Genomic DNA, 19,063 nt, shown 5'->3' with positions numbered 1-19,063 from the left:
GCCCACCGCGCCAGGCCACGCCCCTTTCTCCTCAGCCGCCCCTCGCTGGCCACGCCCCCTCGCCGCAGCGGCGTTGGGGGATCAGGCCACGCCTCTATTATCATAAAGCCACGCCCCCTCATCGCGAGGCCACGCCCCCCCGCCGCTCCACGTGTTCGCTGTCTGGAGTTGGGGGTCGTTTGGGGGGGAGGGAGGAGAGCTGGAGAGGAGGGGGCTGGGGAATCAAATAGGGCCAGCGGTGGGCACCATAGAGTGCCATTGGCGGGTACTGGGGGGTATATAGGGCCATTGCTGGGCACCCTATAGGGCCACTGGTGGGTATTAGGGGCTATATAGGGCCATTGCTGGGCACCCTATAGGGCCACTGGTGGGTATTAGGGGCTATATAGGGCCATTGCTGGGCACCATATAGGGCCATTGGTGGGTATATAGGACCATTGCTGGGCATCATATAGGGCCAGTGGTGGGTATTAGGGGCTATATAGGGCCATTGCTGACCACCATATAGGGCCATTGGTGGGTACTGGGGGTATATAGGGCCATTGCTGGGCACCATATATTGCCATTGGTGGGTACTGGGGGCTATATAGGGCCATTGCTGGGCACCATATAGGGGGGTATGCCAGGCACCATATAGGGCCATTGTCAGGTACTGAGGGGTATATAGGGCCATTGGTGGGCACCATATAGGGCCAGTGGTGGGTATTAGGAGCTATATAGGGCCATTAGTGGTTGCTGGAGGCTGTATAGGGCCATTGGTGGGTTTTCGGGGCTATATATAGGGTCATTGATGGGTATTAGAGGCTATATAGGACCATAGGTAGGTGCTGAGGGCTACATACGGTCATTGCTGGGCACCATATATTGCCATTGGTGTGTATTTGGGTCTATATAGGGTCATTGGTGGGTTTTCCGGGCTCCATAAGGTCACTGATGGGTGTTAGAGGCTATATAGGACCATGGGTAGGTGCTGGGAGCTATATAAGGCCATTGGTAGGCACCATATAGCCCCCCAACTCCCATCAGTGGCCCTATGTAGAGCCATTGGTTAAGTGCTGAAGGCCATAGAGGGCCTTGCACAGCGCCATCCTAAGTCCAAATGAATCACACTGCATAAAATAAGCAACAAATTGTGACAGTCTTGGGACCACGCTCCTCACATGCCTTCATATACCGACCACCTTCATGTAGTTTCTGCACATTGGGAGTTCCAACTATTATCTCTACAATGGGACACCACCATCTCGGTGTCACCAACATCCCCTTACATATAAGATAACATAAATGGTTTGGAAACAAACCCACAGCAGATACAAGGGGAGCAATGGGAGGTGACAGCACGGCAGGCAGAGCATGGCAGAGACGCTTCCCTTGGTGATAGGTGGCAACGCTGCCTGCTTCCCCAGTAACCAAATATTTGCATCAGCATTGAAGAAGAGCAGCAATCACCCCGATAAGCCGGCACAGGTGTGCTTCAGGGCACACTCATCACTATGGCATTTCATTGAGGCAATCTGACTTCCAATCCCTCCCAGGGAGAGGCAAACCTTACCCCAGATCTGAGCATCCCTTTGGCTGCAACGTGTCCCCACCTGAAGCCTCTCCTGTATGGTAGGAAGCAGCCGTGCAAGGCACTAGGTTCCCTTGAACAGCACTCAATGGTTTTCCTCCTTATGTCCCCAAGGTGGGACCCAAACATTGTGCCCAGAAAGCAGCAGTTTGAGCAGCCAGACGGGGAGATAAATGACTTTTACATTGGAAAAACTGCAGGGAATCCTCCTTGATGCCCAGAAGCACTGGGGTGTGTTTGTGCTCGGCTGGAATGAAAACATACCAGGGCAACGGCTGTGAGAAACAAAGCAGAGGCTCAACCCTGGTTAGGAACATGGAGACTGAGGCAGAGGAGCGAAATAAGCACCTGCAGAGGTGAGAAGGAAAACACAGCACTGTCACCCATCTGCTCACTGCCAAATCACAGCACATGCTCAGCACTAAAAGGCATCAAACGGGTCGGCGAGTTATTCATCCTCTGAAATAATTACTAGTTATGGTGACGGGGCTGCGTTAGGATTGCAGAAATTCAAGTTCAAACAGAGATGAAGATGACAGGGAAAGCTTTATTGGGTTCCAGCTCAGCCAGGTAGGTGGCAGGTGGGCTACAGGACAGCAGTGGTAGAGGCAGCTTACCATCATACACAGTAAGAAGGGCAGGGCTGTGTCCAAAGCAGGCATGTGGCGCTGGGTCAGGGCACAGCAAAGTGCATGATTTACCATTAGGGAGCAAGCACCCAGCTCTAGAAGCACGTGGCATCTTTTTATTCCATGCATTTTCCATAGCTGAAAACTGTACTGGATAGAAGAGAGGTGTGACACACAGCTCCCCCTTGGCCAGGTGTGAGGAAGGGGTGTGTGTGTGTGCAACACATGGGTCTCTAAAGCTCACATCCCACAAGGGAAACCTGCTCTGTGCATGCACCAGTGACCATCTGCCAGTCTGCTCCCTGCAAGGCTTTTGCTTCCTATGTCTCCAGAAAGAGCAGCAGCTCTGAAAGAAAAGATGGGAAAGAGCTTGGCATTTAGGTTAAAATACTCGTCAAACCCATCTTACTTATTTGTTTGATTTATTTAACTTCAAAGAGGTGCACACTAAAGCATTAAGATTTACTAGTATGGATTCCTCTCTGTACAAGTTCTTTCAACCAGCTGAATACACAAAAAGGCTTTACAGACAGAAGCACTGAAATAAAAGATAAAACAAAGCTAAATTCCACATCACTCCAGGAAGAAAAAACCTGTAGAAAATAAAAACAAAAAGAAAAATAAACAACAGGAAAAAAAAACAAAACAACCAACCAAACACAACCAAAACCAAACCAAAACCCCAATAAACTGCAGCACTCCTCAGGGAAGGGATAAGACTGCACGAGGAGGAACACGGGGATGGAAGGCAAGCTAGTGTGGTCTCTGCCCATCACTTCTGTGCTGGAGGCTCAGGGGATGGAATTCAAAAGATCTCTGAGGAAGCTGTCGGGGTCATTGATTTCTGATAGGAGTCCTTTAAACAGAAGAAGACAAGACAATAATTAGCTCTACGAAGTGGTTTCTCCAGCCGACACTGCAGATCGGTGCTAAGGGCATGCGGATACTAAGTTAATAATGACAGCTGCGATGTTATTTTTAAGTATGGATCCAACAAAGATAAACCCTTCTGAACGCATGGGGCTGAGGTGTGTGTGTTAAAACCATGCAGGGAACAGAGCTGCTGCAGAGACCCAGTTAGCTCCATGCATTGGAAAATGGGAGGCACTGGGAACTCTTAGCAGTGAGGCACTGCACTGACTGCCCATAGAGGTGGTGCAGACACCCAGTGTCAGGGAATGGGGCTCTGAGCACTGATGGAGCTGTGGGTGTCCCTGCTCAGTTGGACCAGATGGCATTTAAGCGTTACCTCCCAACTCCAACCATTGTACGGTTCAGTGATTCATATACCCCCAAACATCCCTATGCTGTGATGTCAGCTATTTAACAGAGCAGGGGGAGGACGAGAAGATCAGGTGAGAGAAATTTTCCTGTCTGGGGATGCTCAAGCGTGTTTGGGAAATAGCTGAGGCCACAGCTGGGTGCCAAGGTCTCCTCCCCTCCCTGCAAACAAGCCGTTGCTGTGTCGGGAATGCTGCCGTCTGGAGTCACGAGTTACATAAGGCAGCCTATAAAAGGGAAAGCAAAGTGCATTGCATGCTTACCAGCCACATCCAAAAACTCGGAAAACGTTTCGACTGGCATGAACTCCTCCTGGAAGGTTTTCAGGGCCTTGTCTGCAGCTTCGTGTATTGGCATGTCGTTGTGTCGGATGAACTCAGCAAGAGAGTAGGACCAGCCTCCCTCTGTGTTACTGGTAGGCACCTTCTGCAACAGGAGAAAGAGGGACAGCTCAGTGCCAACCGGCCCAAAGAACAACTTCAAGGCTGACAACCGTGCCCTGCTGTCACTGGATCTGTCCCAAGCCCCATTACAGTCACCCCATTGATGACTTCCCAGTCTCTTTGTACAGAATGTAATGAGGTGTCTTCTCACCCTAATTATTTAACCCTTCCTGGAAGCTTTAAGCTATTTGGTGGATGCTCCCACCCGATTCCTTTACTCACTGAACACCCTTGGTTGAAAAATAAGCAAGTGCACGAGCAGAACCTTCATGATTCTCTTACCTTGAACATGTTGTAAATGAGATCTACGAGGGCCCAGAAGAGAAGCCCAGAGCGGTACGTTGCGTATTCCTTCACCGCCTTATCTGCCAATCTAGGGAGATAATGAAACCCATCTTGGAGTTAATCACTTTATTATGCTTTGGTAACCCATGTGATGAATAGTGTGAAAGCTGAAATGGCCCCAAAGCTGTCAATAATGCGTGGGGAATGGCTCTTGGGGAGCTCTGCTATGTGCTCTTGGACACAAAACAAACCTTGGGCATCCTGCGTTGGTTCCTGTGGCTGGGAAATGGCTTTACGAGCTGTACCTGCTGTTACCAAAGCAGGTGAGCCAATAAAAAACGTGTTTCATGGGGAGAAATCAAGCAGAGAGGGAAGTGAACTGCTAAGGCTGAGTGGGAAGACAACAGCAAAGCTGGAAGAATAACGCACAACCCTCACTTGTATGTCCACCAGCTGCAGTATAGAGGATTCCCAAAGAAATAACATGGATCTCAGGCAATGGCAGAATCTGATCCCAGCCCCAAAAAGGAACCTTGGTGAAATGGAACAATTTCTGCTTAGTGCTGCTGGATTCCTGTATAGGGTTTGTGCCTTGGGATGTCTACCATCCAGCTGCAGAAATGCTACAAAAGGAGCAGAGCTGTCATGGTGCACCAACTCCCAAAGCTTGCAAGATGAATCACCAACAGGTTGTGGCACGGCACAGCCTCCTGCCAGCAGCTCTCATGCCTTTGGAATTCTCCTGCACACTTTGCTCAGGTACAGCCACCTCCGTCACCAGCCTCTTCCAATCATTGCTCAAACGCTTTGAAAATGGCCTTTTTTGGGTATCCAGAACCAGCCCAGCTGCCGCTGACAGCAGGAAGCAGGACAGAGGGTATCATAGAATGGCTTGAGTTGGAAGGGACCCTTAAAGGTCTTCTAGTTCCAATTCCCCTGCAATGAATAGGGACAGTTCAACCATCTGACCATCACCTGCAATATGCTGCTGGGTGGCAGCTAGGCTTAATTATTTAAAGGCAAAGCAATTAGTAAAGGTGACTAAGTTTGCATGGGAAGAAGAGCAATGTAAAGCGAGGCTAATTCTAGGCTCCCGAATACTGCAAGCCAGAGTTTCTTTTCATGTGCCTGGTTTTGATCTAATTGCTGTCTGCTCCTTTAATTGAAAACTAAAAGGCCCTTTTAGGGTCAGTCTGGGTAGGTTCCTTCTGGAGCAGCTGCTCCATGTAATATTGCTACCTGGTCATTAATGTGAGCTATAGAATCATGAAGGTTGGGAAAGACCACTAAGATCATCAAGTCCAACCACCGACCCATCACCTCCATGCCCACCAAACCATCTCATCCTCACTTGGGGAGGATAAGATGGGGTACAATCTGTCAGAATTCAGTGTTCTCTGCATCCTCCTTAATGAGATTTCCTGGCCCTTTTTGAGAGCTGGAGGTGATGCTCAGCTGCTTTCAGATGCACTGATAGTTGCTATAGCAACTCTCCTGCAGCTCTGCCACAGCAAGAGTGGAAGTGGGTCCTTGTTTCTATTCAGCATTCTAAAGTGCTGCAAACAGCAGCGTTCCCACCAACGCTCTGCATTGCTCCTAACAGGGAATGCTAATTTTAATCTTCTGCATGCAGACGCATCACCCTGTTGTTACAGACACAAGCTCCCTCACCACTTCACTGCCGAGCTATTGGCACTTATCAGTGCAGAGTTTGGCCGTCCATCACCCTCCTCCTGACTTCCCACAAGAATAAATAAGCCGAGACCTTGGAAATCAGAACTGGTGTTATCAGTGGAAGGCTTTGTGCTCCCTTAGTCTGCAGGGATTAAAGAAAGCCCTTGAATAAACCTTGACATAATTCCCAAGAGCTATTTCGGAGCGTTCTCCCTTGCAACCCCAGAGACTGTGGGGCTGCTGGAGGTTCCTTCCACTTCAATCTGCTTTTATTGTCTACGTGCCTGGAGATAAGTTTGGAAAGAAACAACACCACACACGGAGGGTTTCCAAGAACACCAGCAGACCCACACAGGGGCTCCACTTCACCCATCTCTTCTGCAGACCACATGAAAGCATGAGCAAGCAACCCTCCAAGACAGCATCTCCTGTAACTGCTGCACCCCCTTCCCAGCACTCAGGCAGAGGAATGGGAGCCAAGCAGGGAGCAGGCTGAGCTGGAACAGCAGAAAGTAAGGCAGCAATCAATACAATAGCCCCTTTAAGGGCAAGGAAGCTCTTTTGATGCCTCTTAATAGCATCGATGCACGCTGTGTTATATGTAACTGCAATGTAATGACTTTATCAAACACGTAATTAATGTCATCAGAGTAAGAATGCCCCGTAAGATGACTTAGAATAATAATGAATACATTCCTAATTATGACAGCTATTTAAAATCATCTTTTCAGAAACTGGAATTCCCCTTCCTGCTCTGGAAATATTTCCTTTTGTCAGGCAGCAGAGCCACTTATTCTCGTACATCTCAAGTGCCTGACAGCTGCTATTGATTCTTTTCTTTTTGGAAAGCAATGGCATTTGATTTCTATTTCTATTTGTCTATTTAAGGAAGCCGTTGCACTGATCACAAAGAGAACAGAAGGAGCCTTCTCACAAAGGGAAGCGCAGGAAGTTTTACTAGGAAAAATGTCTTCTCTAAAGGAGCAGTGATACATTGGTGTAGGCTGCCCAGGGTGGTGGTGCAGTCACTGTCTATGGAGGTATTGAAGGGATATGGAGATGTGGCTCTGGGGAACACAGCTTACTGGGCATGGTGGGGGTGGGCTGTGGTTGGACTGGGCCATTTTAGTGGTCTTTTCACAGAATCCTAGAATGACCTGGGCTAAAAAAGGACCCCAATGTTCATCCAGTTCCAACCCCCTGCTGTGTGCAGGGTCACCACCCAGCAGCCCAGGCTGCCCAGAGCCACATCCAGCCTTGAATGCTTGCAGGGATGGGGCATCCACAGCCTCCTTGGGCAACCTGTTCTAGTGCGTCACCACCCTCTGAGTGAAAAACTTCCTCCTGATATCCAACCTAAACCTCCCGTCTTAGTTTAAGACCATTCCCCCTTGTCCAATCACTATCCATCCTCATAAACAGCCTTTCCCCCTCCTGTTTATATGCTCCCTTCAAATACTGGAAGGCCACAATGAGGTTTCCCCGGAGCCCTCTCTTCTCCAAGCTAAACAAGCCCAGTCCCCTCCAAGCCTAATGACTCTGATTCTGTGGTTCTATGAGTGGACATGGTAGTGATGGACAAGATAATCTGGGGGGGGGGTTCCAACCTTAATGACAGCTCTACCCCCAGACTCACACCTCTGCAACACTGAACACAGAGCTACAAAGAAATGGTTAACAACTGCCATTCTAAAATACTCATGTTCACTTCCTAAGGTCCCCACAAGCTGCCCCATGTGGCTCTGACTGCTGGGGCAGTAATAGGAAGGAGGAGCTGTTGATGGCTGACCTGCTGGCTCCCCCTGGTGACACCACCCTGGCGTGGGAGGTCACCAGGAGCCGCTTGAGGATCTCCACTCGCATGGCTTTCCACTTCTCTGGGGGTGAGATGTGCAACGCCAGCACGGTGTAGTAATGGGGCCCATCCACCTCATAGGCACTCTCCAGCCACTTCTCCTTGGGGTGCTCCATGAAGCTCTGGAGGTTTTTCTCCTCCCTCGACGTTGCTCGTGTTCTGAAACACAAGAAAAGCTTTAGCAATTGTTCTGGTTCTTGCATGCTGTTTGCTGCCTCCCAAATTCATCCAGTGCTTGAGTCTGTGTTTGCTCATAGTGAAGCATGCAAGCCTAACAAACTCATTTCCCTAGAGCTGCGTAAGTATGAGAGGTCTGCAAGGCAGCTGGCATTGCCCCAGGAAGACAATAATACTGTACAGCTATTTTTCCTTTTGTTAGGGGAAAAAAGTCAGGCCAAGCATCCCATGTGTTGGGTTGAACCTCTGCCCAACTGACTCTAAGCACGACTGCTCCTACAGCCAGATCTCAGGATCGATCCGTGTAACTCATCCACTGCAAAAGCAACCAAGGAGGAGATACGGGCCAATGTGAAACCAAAAAGATGGAGTGCTTACTGTAAGCTTCCATATTTTATACATGTGGATGTCTATTTATCTCCTTTCCCTGCTCTGCTCTCTTCAGAAGAGCTGTGTAAACACCTATGAACAGCCCCTTTATCACAGCTCACTGCTCTGCTGCATGAGGTCTCTTAAATTTAGCTGCGTCCTCCCCATCAGGAGGTACCAATCAGTATCCTTAGCAGATAAAGCTATGTCTGAGTGTTCCGCATACCCCACATTTGCTATATAATGCAGCTGGTAGCCAACTAGTAGCTCTTCATTTTCTACATTTAGTACCAAAAATTGTGTCTGGAAAGGACATAATGCATTTTTATACAGCAGCCACACAGCGGGTGCTGGGCTCGCTGGTGCCACTAAGCAGCCTTACAAGATGAAAAGAATAGTTTCATTTATTTGTCTCTCGAGAGACTCAGAAAAACAATAGGACAAGGATCTGGAGATAGATATTAAAAACAACAGGCAAATTGCATTACAGCCAAAATGCTGATTAGTTCCAGGCAGAGATTTCATTGCACTCCATTTGGAACGACCTCCGTTTAAGAGGCACGTGCATCAACATTTACAGCCTCTTGCCATTAATATTACACCTTTCAATATCTAACTGCAGAAATAAAAGGCATAAAGGCGTTACCTTTTTGCACTGTTATTATCACTTTTTTGCTGTAATATCACAACCAGCTCATGTATTCAAAAGGACTTTGGTATCTAACGATTCAGAGGCTTAGGCACATTGTTCCCTATTGCCTTTCCTCATGCAGTTCCCTGCTACTAAGAGAAAGATACTGACGTGTTGAGGACGTAGAGCACCGTGTGGATGATGTAGGGAATGAGGTGTATGTTGCTCTCCCTTCCTCCTCCTCCAGTATCTACGCTGAACGATTGCTCCATAGCAAAACGCAGGAACAGCAGTTTAATGTCATGGACGTTGAGCTGGTAGGTGGGCTCCCGCTGCCCTGTGCATTCTTGGAGGTAAGTGTTGTGTCTGAAAAACAGCAGTGAAGTGTCATTTGATGAAGAGTCTCTAAAGGCTTTTCAATAAAGTTTCTTCTTCCACACCATGAATAAGTTAGAACTTGGAATCTGAGCAAGTATCTCAAAGCAAAGCTCTATAGAACAAACAGAGTATGAAGATGCAAAGAGAGGCTCTGAGCTTACTCCAGCCAACTCCATGTGCATACACATTTACACATAGCAATACTACATTCCCATGTCCAGGGCTTGGGATACAGCTCCTTGGCTGAAAAGCATTAGAGATGTTACAACTCTTCATTTCTAATATGACTTCTAAAAGCCCTTCACAAAGTGAACCAGAACATGGACAACAGGATGATCAATCTACAAGCATTCTAGGTAAGTGGTCAGGACACCGTAACTATTAGCACTGAGATATGGAGATCTACAAAAGGATTTCCATTGGTCTCACCTAACTCAAATGCAAAACACCATGAGAAGTAACAACTACTCACCGTGCTAAGCAAGTAGCAAAAGCAGACTCTGGCACATGGGGTCCCCAGACTGGCAGGAGCCCATTACACTTGGTGTTGGCATTTTGTAGGGCTGCACTCTCCCACTCTTCACGGCCACGAGCGAGTCTGTATTGAGAGAGCAAGCCATACACAGGCAAGTTAAAAGCATGCAAGATTCTTTCAAAGGAACGATGAACAACTTGGCAATTCCATAGTTTAAACTACAAACTAGACGCCTGACCTCCATTTAGCACAAGAAAGCAGACTGCAAAAGAGAAGACCGTGGCTATCTGCAGGCTGCAAAGCGACAAATTCCTAAGCAAAACCCATTACAAGGCCAAGTGCTGTGCCCACATGCAAGCTCAGAAAATAACACCAAGCACCACAACTCTGCTTATCATCAGAACGTACCGTACAGCTGCAAGGTGACAGTCATAATGGACAATGTTGAAATGAGAGACTGTGCTGTACCCCTGCTGCTTTCGGGGCTTGTTCTCAAACTCCTCTAGTGCAACACGCTTGGTGAAAGTATAGATACCGAGGACCTTGGTAGGCTGCAATGACAACAGCTATGTTAGAGATCATCCACATTTGGAACAGTTCACATTTTGTGCCATTCCAACACTGCACTGAGTTCAAAAACTTGCACTGAGTGCATTTTTTTCCAGCTTTCAATGGAAGCTTCCACTTCCCAACCACCTTTAGACCCCAAGAACCAAACCTGGGACTTCCTGGCCTCCCAGAGCCAATGCACCGAGCCCTGTGAAGCTGGATGCTGAGTCCCCCTCAGGTGGTGAGAGTGCTTTGCAAACGTATTGTGCTATACCTGAAACTTGTATCCTTCCCGACAGATGCAGCAAGTCAGGCCTGGTTCTTCTATGAGCTCCTCCATCTGCTTAAGCAGTGCAGTCTTGGTCACCACCTGACCCTTCTCATTTGTCTGGAAAAGAAAACAACTCAAGCAGGTCAAAAAGACAATAAAGAACTGCACCATCCCCACCACTGTAATAGGAATGCCCAACCCTATTCCCAGCCTGCTATTAGCAACCATATTTACTCTCCCAGCAGCACCAAGCAAACCGTGGGCTTCAGCTCTGCAATATTTGTCAATAAATCATTTTACACAATTCCTCGTGTGGCAGTTTTAGCAGGACACAAATAAAAGCCCATTAGATCACCAGTTGTCGTCGGTGCAAACAGACATTACCGTCATCCCCAGCGTGCCCAGGGCCTTCTGTCTCATTGCCATGGCCATGCGCTTCTTCTCTGCCCTTGTCTCCTTCCGGGCAGCGTCGATCTTCTTATTCACCTCTGGATGTTCCCTCAGTGCCTCCAGAAGATTCTCTGCTAACGTCCCAATCCCTTCATCACTCGACACCTGCTCAAGCTTGTGCAGGTTGGTAATGGAGTCTGTACCTATCAGCACCTAGCAGACATTGAAACACAGCACCTTCTTCAGAACAAGGCTGCACGCAATGCTGACCCTTCTTTTTGATCCCACCCATCACAGCTGACCAGAAGCACTGATCTAGAAGAGTTTTTTGCCAATGGTATTGACTTCATTTATTCCTATATTATGGACCCTGGGATTTAAAACCATGTACAAGCAGCCTCTGCAATGGCCATTACTACGATACTGTCCTTCTCCAAGCCCAACAAAAAGTGTAGAGTCAAATACTGTAGAAAAACCTGCTTAGTTATGACCACAAAAAGCAGTGTACCAAGCCAGTCACGCTCAGCTCAGCTCTGAATGTGGTCTCCTTACCTGTGTAGCAGGGTGCTGCGTGGCAAGTCCTCGGAGCAGGCGCAGGATGAAAGGAAGCGCAGGTCGAGATAAGAATTTCTTCCATATGTCTGCATCCAGGCTGCACAGAGAAAAAGAGGCAGCAGCTGAAGGGCAGTCACCCATTCCAAAAAGGCCGCTGGCAGTCAGCCAGATACACAGCTTGCAGAGCACGGGCTGCAGGCAAGACAAGCACCCCTCCCCCTGTGTCCCCTCTCCATTAATTAATGAACTGACATTCACACTCACACTTCCATGTTGTGCACGTTAATAGCCAGACTGTCAACTCTTAGGCTCGGGATTTATGTTTGTGAGCTGTGCAGCAACAGCAAAAGCTCTGTTCCAGTGTCGTAGGTAAGGAACAGGCAGAAAAAAACCTGGCACCATGATACTCAGCTGTGATGGGTATCAAATGGGATGACTGCAGGCTTTTTAGCCTCTCTCTACAGCAATATTTTCTCATTGGATTCTCTGCATCTCAGCTGTACCAAGTCTAAATGCTTCAGAAGGTGGACTTGTTAATAGCTGTCCTGGAAGATCACTGCATTTGGCAATGAAGAAATGAGACAAAGGTGTCTCACATTATCACGCTCATTAAGTAGTGACTCTTACTTCTTTGCACTGGGAATGTGTTTTTTCATGTAGTCGAGGGCGTTCTGTGTAATCCCCTTCTGGAGGATGAGATCTTTCAGCTGATGGCCGTTGCTGTTGTTTTTTATTCCCGCTGCTATTTTACAGAAGCAATCTAGGAAAACTTTATCATCTCCACTATGTTCCTCATCGTACCTGAAAGAGGAAAACAAAGGGTGACTTGGAGGTTCTCCAAGAATCTCTGCCTGTAATTCTCATTACATTTATCACTGAAGGCATGTACATACTCCAGATCAGAGACTCAAAATCCCCACCCAGGCCCCTGTCATCTCAGAATGTACTTTAAAGAACCATTATCCAAGCTATGTGCTCACATATTTGTTTAAATGGCTAAGAAATGAAATGGGAAATCAAGCTAATGTACTAGGAACCTTTGAGGCTTTGTACTACACTGAAGTAAGCATCAGTAAGGTATAGACCTATCAACGCATTTGATTTCACATGTTTTTAGTTGAAATACAACAACGTACTTATCAAAGTTACAGTAGGGCTTAAACCGATCCACCAGGATCTGCATTTTCTCCATCTCCCCAAAGGACAGGTAAGGGATGATGCGTAACAGGCCCTGCAGGACACTGAGATTGGAACGGACAAAGGTGCTGTTAATCTGGTCGAGCAACATCACCAGCTGATCTTTGTCACCAGTCAGGAGGAGGTTACCCTGCAAAGGAAAAAAAAAAGCCTGATTTACATTCAGGAATAAATCCACATCCTTCAAGGAAACCCAGTACTGAAGGATTAGATTTCCAGACCCTGCATGAAGCAAGAAGATCCATCCTCGTTTCCAAACAACTTATGGAATGGTTGCAAAACTCCCCGAGCTGACACCTAACTTTTTCTACCTACTATTATTTTCTAGTCTAATAATCCCAGCCCAAAGGAAGGCAGATTCCTATAAAGCAACAGTTTCAAACGATGAGCAAGAAACTCTTTTCACTCTCAATGTACTTGAGATACAGCTCTTATCCTCAATTAGCTGTAAAACCAAGCATGTTTTCAGTAGGTACAAAAACACTTGACAAAACAAGGCAGAGCCGCGTCTTTTCTTGCCTCTTATTGCCCTGTGCCCCAAAGCACCAGGGAAGGGATCCAAGCAGTTCCTATTAACCCCCACCTGGACTGTGCAAGAATCATCTCAAATAAGCTTTGCAGTGCTTTTGGTTCCTCCTGCCCTACCTTTGAGGCCTGCTAAGACACGCCAGCAAGCGTAACAAGGGTTAGGCACCCATTTAGCACACCTCTACAGCTCAGCATCCCCGTAAGAAGATCCTCGCCAGCCTTGAATCCCAGTCAACATTTCCATTTGTGCAGTAAGCCCCAGGCACCCACCTTGTCCTCGCTCAGAGGTTCTGCATTGGATTCATCCAGTATTATCTCCATTATACTGAGCACTTGTTCTGCCACAGCTGCACCTCCACTGTCCTTACTTTCTTGCTCAGCCACCAGAGCCTGGAGAAGACAGCAGCAGTTACTGAAACAGCAATCCAGCAGCACTTAAGATCTCTTGCAGTTGTCATAAATAAGCATGACGGTAGAGAGGTAGTGTAAATTCACTGGAGTCCATAGAAAGCACTTCATGGAAGTCCAGGATGTCCTTACCAAGTTGAGAGTTCCCAGCATGACATTCAAAGTGTTCATCTCTGGCTTGACCAACTGCTGACGATTTATTTTCACCTTCACGCAGTAACTGAACAGTTTTAACAGCACCTGCAAAACACAGAATGTGCTCCCTAGGGTACCTTCAAAACGAGCACTGGGATTCTGCTGAAACTAAAAACACCAGATAGTAGAGAATGATTATAGAAACAGAATGATTGGGTTGGAAAGGGCCTTAAAACCAAGCCAGTTCCCATCCCCATTATGGATAGCTATCCCACACCAGCTCAGGCTGTTCAGGGCCCCATCCATGACCTTGGTCACCCACACTTCTCTGGGCAGCAGTGCCAGGGCTTTAACTCAAAAAGCCTGTGTAAAGAGTTGTCAACAAAGAGAAATGGAAGAGAGAAAGAATGAATTACTTTGTTTTTTGTAAGTTAGTAAATCGAAACTTCTGCTCCAACACTTAAAATGCAACACAAGGCGGGCAGCCAGAAGTGGAAACTTTACTGATACTTGTGGAATTTCCTATCACGTATCTTCTAACTCCAAAGAAGAGAAACTAAGACTCACGGTGAGGAGGTGCCGGCCTTGCTTGAAGTCTTTAATTCCAGTCAGCCTGTTGAGCATGCACTCCAAGCCTCCACACTGCGCCATGACACCTGCCATCTTGTAGACTTCTTCCTCATCCTCCTCTTCATCTACAGAACAGAGGCCGATCATGAAGGCAAAACCAGAGCACAGTAGTGCACATTTACCAACAGTTCAAGTCACATTGACTGTGTCAAATCTGAAAGGCTTATGAGCAGGAACATGAAGGAGGGCCAGGCAGAACAGCCACGTGCCACACTAGTGTTTGTGCCTATAAAGCACAGACTTGGGAGTGCTGTTAAAATCCTCCTCCACACTACGTGAAGCAGGTAAAGGCAGCAAAAGGAAAGTCAATCAACTGTAAGCTGTGGGGATAAATAGTGTCACTGCTCTGCAGCAAACTTCAGACTTCAAATCTAATCCCAGCTTTCAGGAGACAAGTGCATTACCGGTGGTGGAGTCAAGAGACTCAATGAATTCCTCAGTTGCATCTCCTAGTAACCCTCGCATGCGGTAGATGATCCTCATTGGCTCCCCCTGCAAGAAAGGAGAGCATTATAGGAACTGTGCTTCTGGGAACATGCATATACACATCCTTGACTTGACCTGACAGCTGATGGTAACAGGGAGAAATCTTTCACTCCCTCATTCTCCCCTTACTGAGATGAATTAGGAAAACAGCAAAGCCACTACCTGCAAAAACCTCAATCAATCATCTGTCTGTCTGCCAAGTTAGACAGACAGCCCGTAATAAACAGACTCCTCCTTGTGTCTTCTCCAATGGTTTCCTTGAGCACCAGTGAAAGATGCAAGCAAGGAAAACATGTGTTCATCTCTAGGGAAGCATCTGCTTTTCACAGCAACTTCTCTGAGGGTATTCACAGCATACCTGGGAAATACAGGGAGCAGGCAATGAAGCAAGAAAAGCTAATTGGATGAATGCTTTCAAGCAGATAAAATCTGCAGTGATGGAAAATGGAAGAGGAGCAGCAAAAGCCAATTTAACGTGCTTTTAAGTAAGGTGGGATGTTATTACAGCGATACAACCAAACCCACCACCGGGATGTGCTTCTGGCCTGGGAAAGGAAGAGTTTTCCAGCTGGAAATATTGACTGCATATCGCTACACTTCCCATTTTAATCCATAGGTCTGAATAAAAAGCAGAAAAGAAAAATCCCAGATTTGGGAGCAGGAGACCTTGTGAGAGAAAACCTGTCAGAGAGCGCGCTAAGCCTAATGTGGAATAAGCAGTGCTTAATGTCACAGCAAATACATAAGCACGGGGAAAGCCCCGGGGGGAAGATCTGCTCAAAGGCCACGCTAGAGACCAGCAATTAACACCACAGGGGCCCTGGTAAAATGGCAGATGAACAAAAAAAAGCCAGCAAGAGACAAGAGAAACAAAAAGGGGCCTGAGGTTGCTTTCTTGTGAGCCTGTCTATTTCCTAGGGAACACAAGCTGCCGCTCCAGAAGTGCTTTGCAGAGGTGCTCACAAAGGAAGACAGATGAAAGCTGCTTGGTGACAGTAATGCTGAGCACACTCTGCCTCTCCCTGCCAGCGCTGCATCTCAGAAGAGCAGAGCCTTGGGTGCTGCTCAGAGAGGGCACGTGGGCTGGGGCAGTGTGTGCCACGGGTGCCCTCATTTCCCTTTGGGACTGCACTCAAGTTCAAATAGGACCTCAGTGGTTGAGACTGGCATCTCATTCCCCTGTTCAAGCCGAACGAAAACACAAAGCAATATGGAGATATGTCGGATGCTCTCTCTGCATAAATAATTTGGGCTCATCCCTGAAGTGCAGACTGATGGAGCAATCAGGTGCTTCAGACTGTAAGTGTGCAGTAAGCTGCCATGTGCATATGGAGTGTGAAATGTGCTTTGAAAGGAAGTGACACAAAGCTCAGACCCTCTCCTAAAGAAAGTTAGTCACTGAAGAAGGCAGATCAGGTACCTGATATACTACACAGGCTAAGTTCAACACTCACCTGGGTCAGCATGATATGCTTTTAAATCACTTACATTGCAAAATTGACTAACAGTCTATCCAAATAGAGCAAAACAGGTGCTGAGCAATTATGTGAAGAAATTCTTTGTCAGGAAATGAATACCAACTTGTGATTTATCTGTTCTTGATATCAAGGATAAGTGCTTTGTGCTGTTAATGTACACATATATATAGATAGCACATACCTCGTTAGTAGGACACCACACCTTCTTGTAGACCTCAGCCACGGGAAGATCCAAACTGATGATCTTATTGTTCACCAAAAGCTGAAAGAGAGAAAAATATGAGATCTAGAACAAGCCCACAACACATCAGCTGCCTGGAAACGTCCCCACACATTTGTGCAAGAAATCCACACTCGTGCATTCTCACCTCCATTCCACTGTCATCCTCCAGCAGAGCTACCAGATCACAGTCCTGACAGATTTTGTTCTTGATGTCCCTCATGAGCGGCCCAATGCCAGGCTCATTACTGCTATAGGGATTTCCTGGCATTCTGCCCTGCAAGAAGTCTTCTTGCTGAGGATCTTTCTCCAGTGTTACAAAGAACTCGGTTACTTCATTCTCCTCCTAAAGAACAACAGGGCAGAGGCAGGGTAAAGGAGCTTTCTCCAAGCCACATTCCTATTCCCGCATTCTTATGGTAGCAATTAGCAGGATGTCCCTTAAACATAAAGTGCTTCCATCACTGGTGTATCCTGCTTTACACACACACATCACTTAGTTAACAAATTCCTGAAGACAAAGCAATACCAGGAAACCTCAATATTAAATTCCCCAAATGGGCCAGTTTTACATTGGCTCACAGTAAATCATTATCATAGGCTGTTGTTTTTTGACAATATGCTAGCACTTCTGATTCCATACATCGTGCTGTGGCCATCTGTGTACTTACAGGATAGATAATACTGCACAGTCTCTCAAAGATGAAAACAGGAGTCCTGTAGTCATCAAGGCTGTAACGTTTTGCAGTCTCTATACATACTGCCATAAACGCTTTGGTTTCAGATTCCGTGCCTGCCAAGAAACACAAGTATTAGAAAAGACACAACTCGCTATAGGAGTCTCTTAGGGAGAAGTTCTTCATGTGGCTGTAACTATCTGCTTTTCATCTTGCTTGACCCAGAGCCTGTATTCATGGAACCAAGGTAGCTTTACCTGTTGTCATATCTTCCAGCATCTCCAGCAGCATGTCCTGGGTTTCATCGATCAGCTTTGTTCTCTGTACTACTAACTTCCTCAAACACAGGTACCCATTCAGGACAGTACCCACCAGGCGGCTTTTGAAGTGTCGTTTGATGGACTCCACTTCCACAAAGGAAGAGAGCAGGCCTACAAAGCAATGAGATATTCAGGAAGAGGGAAAGAGAATTTGGTTTGCTGGCTCTGAATTTCATGTGACCAGAAAACTGGGCAGAATAATATAACACAGTGTGATGAACTGGCTTGTTCCAACTCCCCTTGTCAGTCTGTGGTTTAAAACTCAAGCCTACGAACTGAATGCTTGGAAGCAAAAATCTTGGCCTGCAAGAGCTGTCTATAAATTACACCATATGGGAACAGGATGAGGGAATGAGGAAAAGGTACACAGAGATTTTTCTCTTGTGAGATACTTCAAAAGCAAATGGCTGCTCCCCTTCCAATGCTTAAGTTGCCTCTGAGGATGCGACTCATCAGTTACATCACCCCACTCCTTGTTAATACAGCAAAGAAAAGAATCGGTGGACATTTTGATTCTTTCCCATTACATTTATCAACGTGTTTTTTCTGGCCAGAAGCCACGCTTTATGAATTAGTCCATTCACTTCTGAAGAATGTGCAGGAGGAGAGGAAAAAAGAACAACCTAGTTAATATAAAACACTCCCATTTCCAAGAAAAGAGGAGTGGTAAAAAGCATACATCAGAAGACTGAACAATGAAAAGCTATGATGCATTAAGTGAGAAACTAACAGTAGCTGCCCCAGGAATCATTGTGGTCAATAAGTACAAACGAGAAACAGAGGAGAAAAGTGATATGACAAAGTTTGCTCATGATACATTACCACAGTTCAGGTAACTACATACTGAAACTGACCACAAGAGATAAAGGAAAGTCTACTTTGGGACTGAATGTTGAACTGATGGCAAAAATCCAATGCTGACAGCTGAAGAACATTGAATCACTTCTCAGAAATTTCATTATATGCTGTGACAGAAGAACGATCATCCTGCCTCTAATCCTACTGCAAGAATTGCATTGATACCACCAAATACCTGTGAGACTCTTCAAGGCATATCCTTGCTGCAAATCAGTGCTGAGTGTTGCTTCCTCCAAGGCAAGTAAGCGAGCTATTTCCTGAAAATAATTAACAAGTCCATTAGGACAACAAGCTGCAATGTCAATGTTGATGAGCTGGTGAGCATCTAACAGACCTAACATACATTGACTCGTGGGGTGCAGAGGAACATAGCAAAAGAACAGAGTCAACCACAGAGAAACTACAACTGCACTGCAGCAGTGAGAAGGAAGAGGAGAGAGAAAAACTGATCCAAATCTCCTCCTTTACATTCTCCCTGTACCCACCTCATGACTTCTAGCACTGCTTTGCTCTAGGGGCCCTCCATGATGGACCCACAGCCACCACCCCCACTGAGTTTGTCACCTTCTTTGGAGTGCAGCTGGGAGCACTACA

The 19,063-nt window shown here is 46.8% G+C and overlaps 1 protein-coding gene across 1 annotated transcript in view; it reads right to left on the bottom strand.

Annotated features, from left to right (window-relative positions):
* Positions 1-2,097: 2,097 nt before the first annotated feature.
* The window catches only part of UBR4 (ubiquitin protein ligase E3 component n-recognin 4), a 66,362-nt gene continuing 49,396 nt past the window's right edge, over positions 2,098-19,063 (bottom strand). Inside the window, exons 86-106 of the mRNA XM_072354584.1 lie at positions 18,645-18,726; positions 17,549-17,722; positions 17,286-17,407; positions 16,763-16,960; positions 16,576-16,656; positions 14,835-14,922; positions 14,368-14,495; positions 13,798-13,905; positions 13,528-13,647; positions 12,669-12,859; positions 12,160-12,333; positions 11,530-11,629; positions 10,972-11,190; positions 10,591-10,704; positions 10,176-10,318; positions 9,765-9,890; positions 9,086-9,280; positions 7,672-7,896; positions 4,206-4,296; positions 3,744-3,906; positions 2,098-3,055 (exon numbers count right to left, since the gene is read on the bottom strand). Coding sequence (XP_072210685.1) covers positions 2,991-3,055; positions 3,744-3,906; positions 4,206-4,296; positions 7,672-7,896; positions 9,086-9,280; positions 9,765-9,890; positions 10,176-10,318; positions 10,591-10,704; positions 10,972-11,190; positions 11,530-11,629; positions 12,160-12,333; positions 12,669-12,859; positions 13,528-13,647; positions 13,798-13,905; positions 14,368-14,495; positions 14,835-14,922; positions 16,576-16,656; positions 16,763-16,960; positions 17,286-17,407; positions 17,549-17,722; positions 18,645-18,726 — 2,907 coding nt within the window. The 3' untranslated portion in view covers positions 2,098-2,990. The remainder of the gene's footprint in view (positions 3,056-3,743; positions 3,907-4,205; positions 4,297-7,671; positions 7,897-9,085; positions 9,281-9,764; positions 9,891-10,175; positions 10,319-10,590; positions 10,705-10,971; positions 11,191-11,529; positions 11,630-12,159; positions 12,334-12,668; positions 12,860-13,527; positions 13,648-13,797; positions 13,906-14,367; positions 14,496-14,834; positions 14,923-16,575; positions 16,657-16,762; positions 16,961-17,285; positions 17,408-17,548; positions 17,723-18,644; positions 18,727-19,063) is intronic.

Source organism: Excalfactoria chinensis, chromosome 20 (assembly GCF_039878825.1).
Source record: "Excalfactoria chinensis isolate bCotChi1 chromosome 20, bCotChi1.hap2, whole genome shotgun sequence".
NCBI lineage: Eukaryota > Metazoa > Chordata > Aves > Galliformes > Phasianidae > Excalfactoria > Excalfactoria chinensis.
Note: the sequence above shows the minus strand (reverse complement) of the source record. Positions and strands in the feature narration are given on the sequence as shown.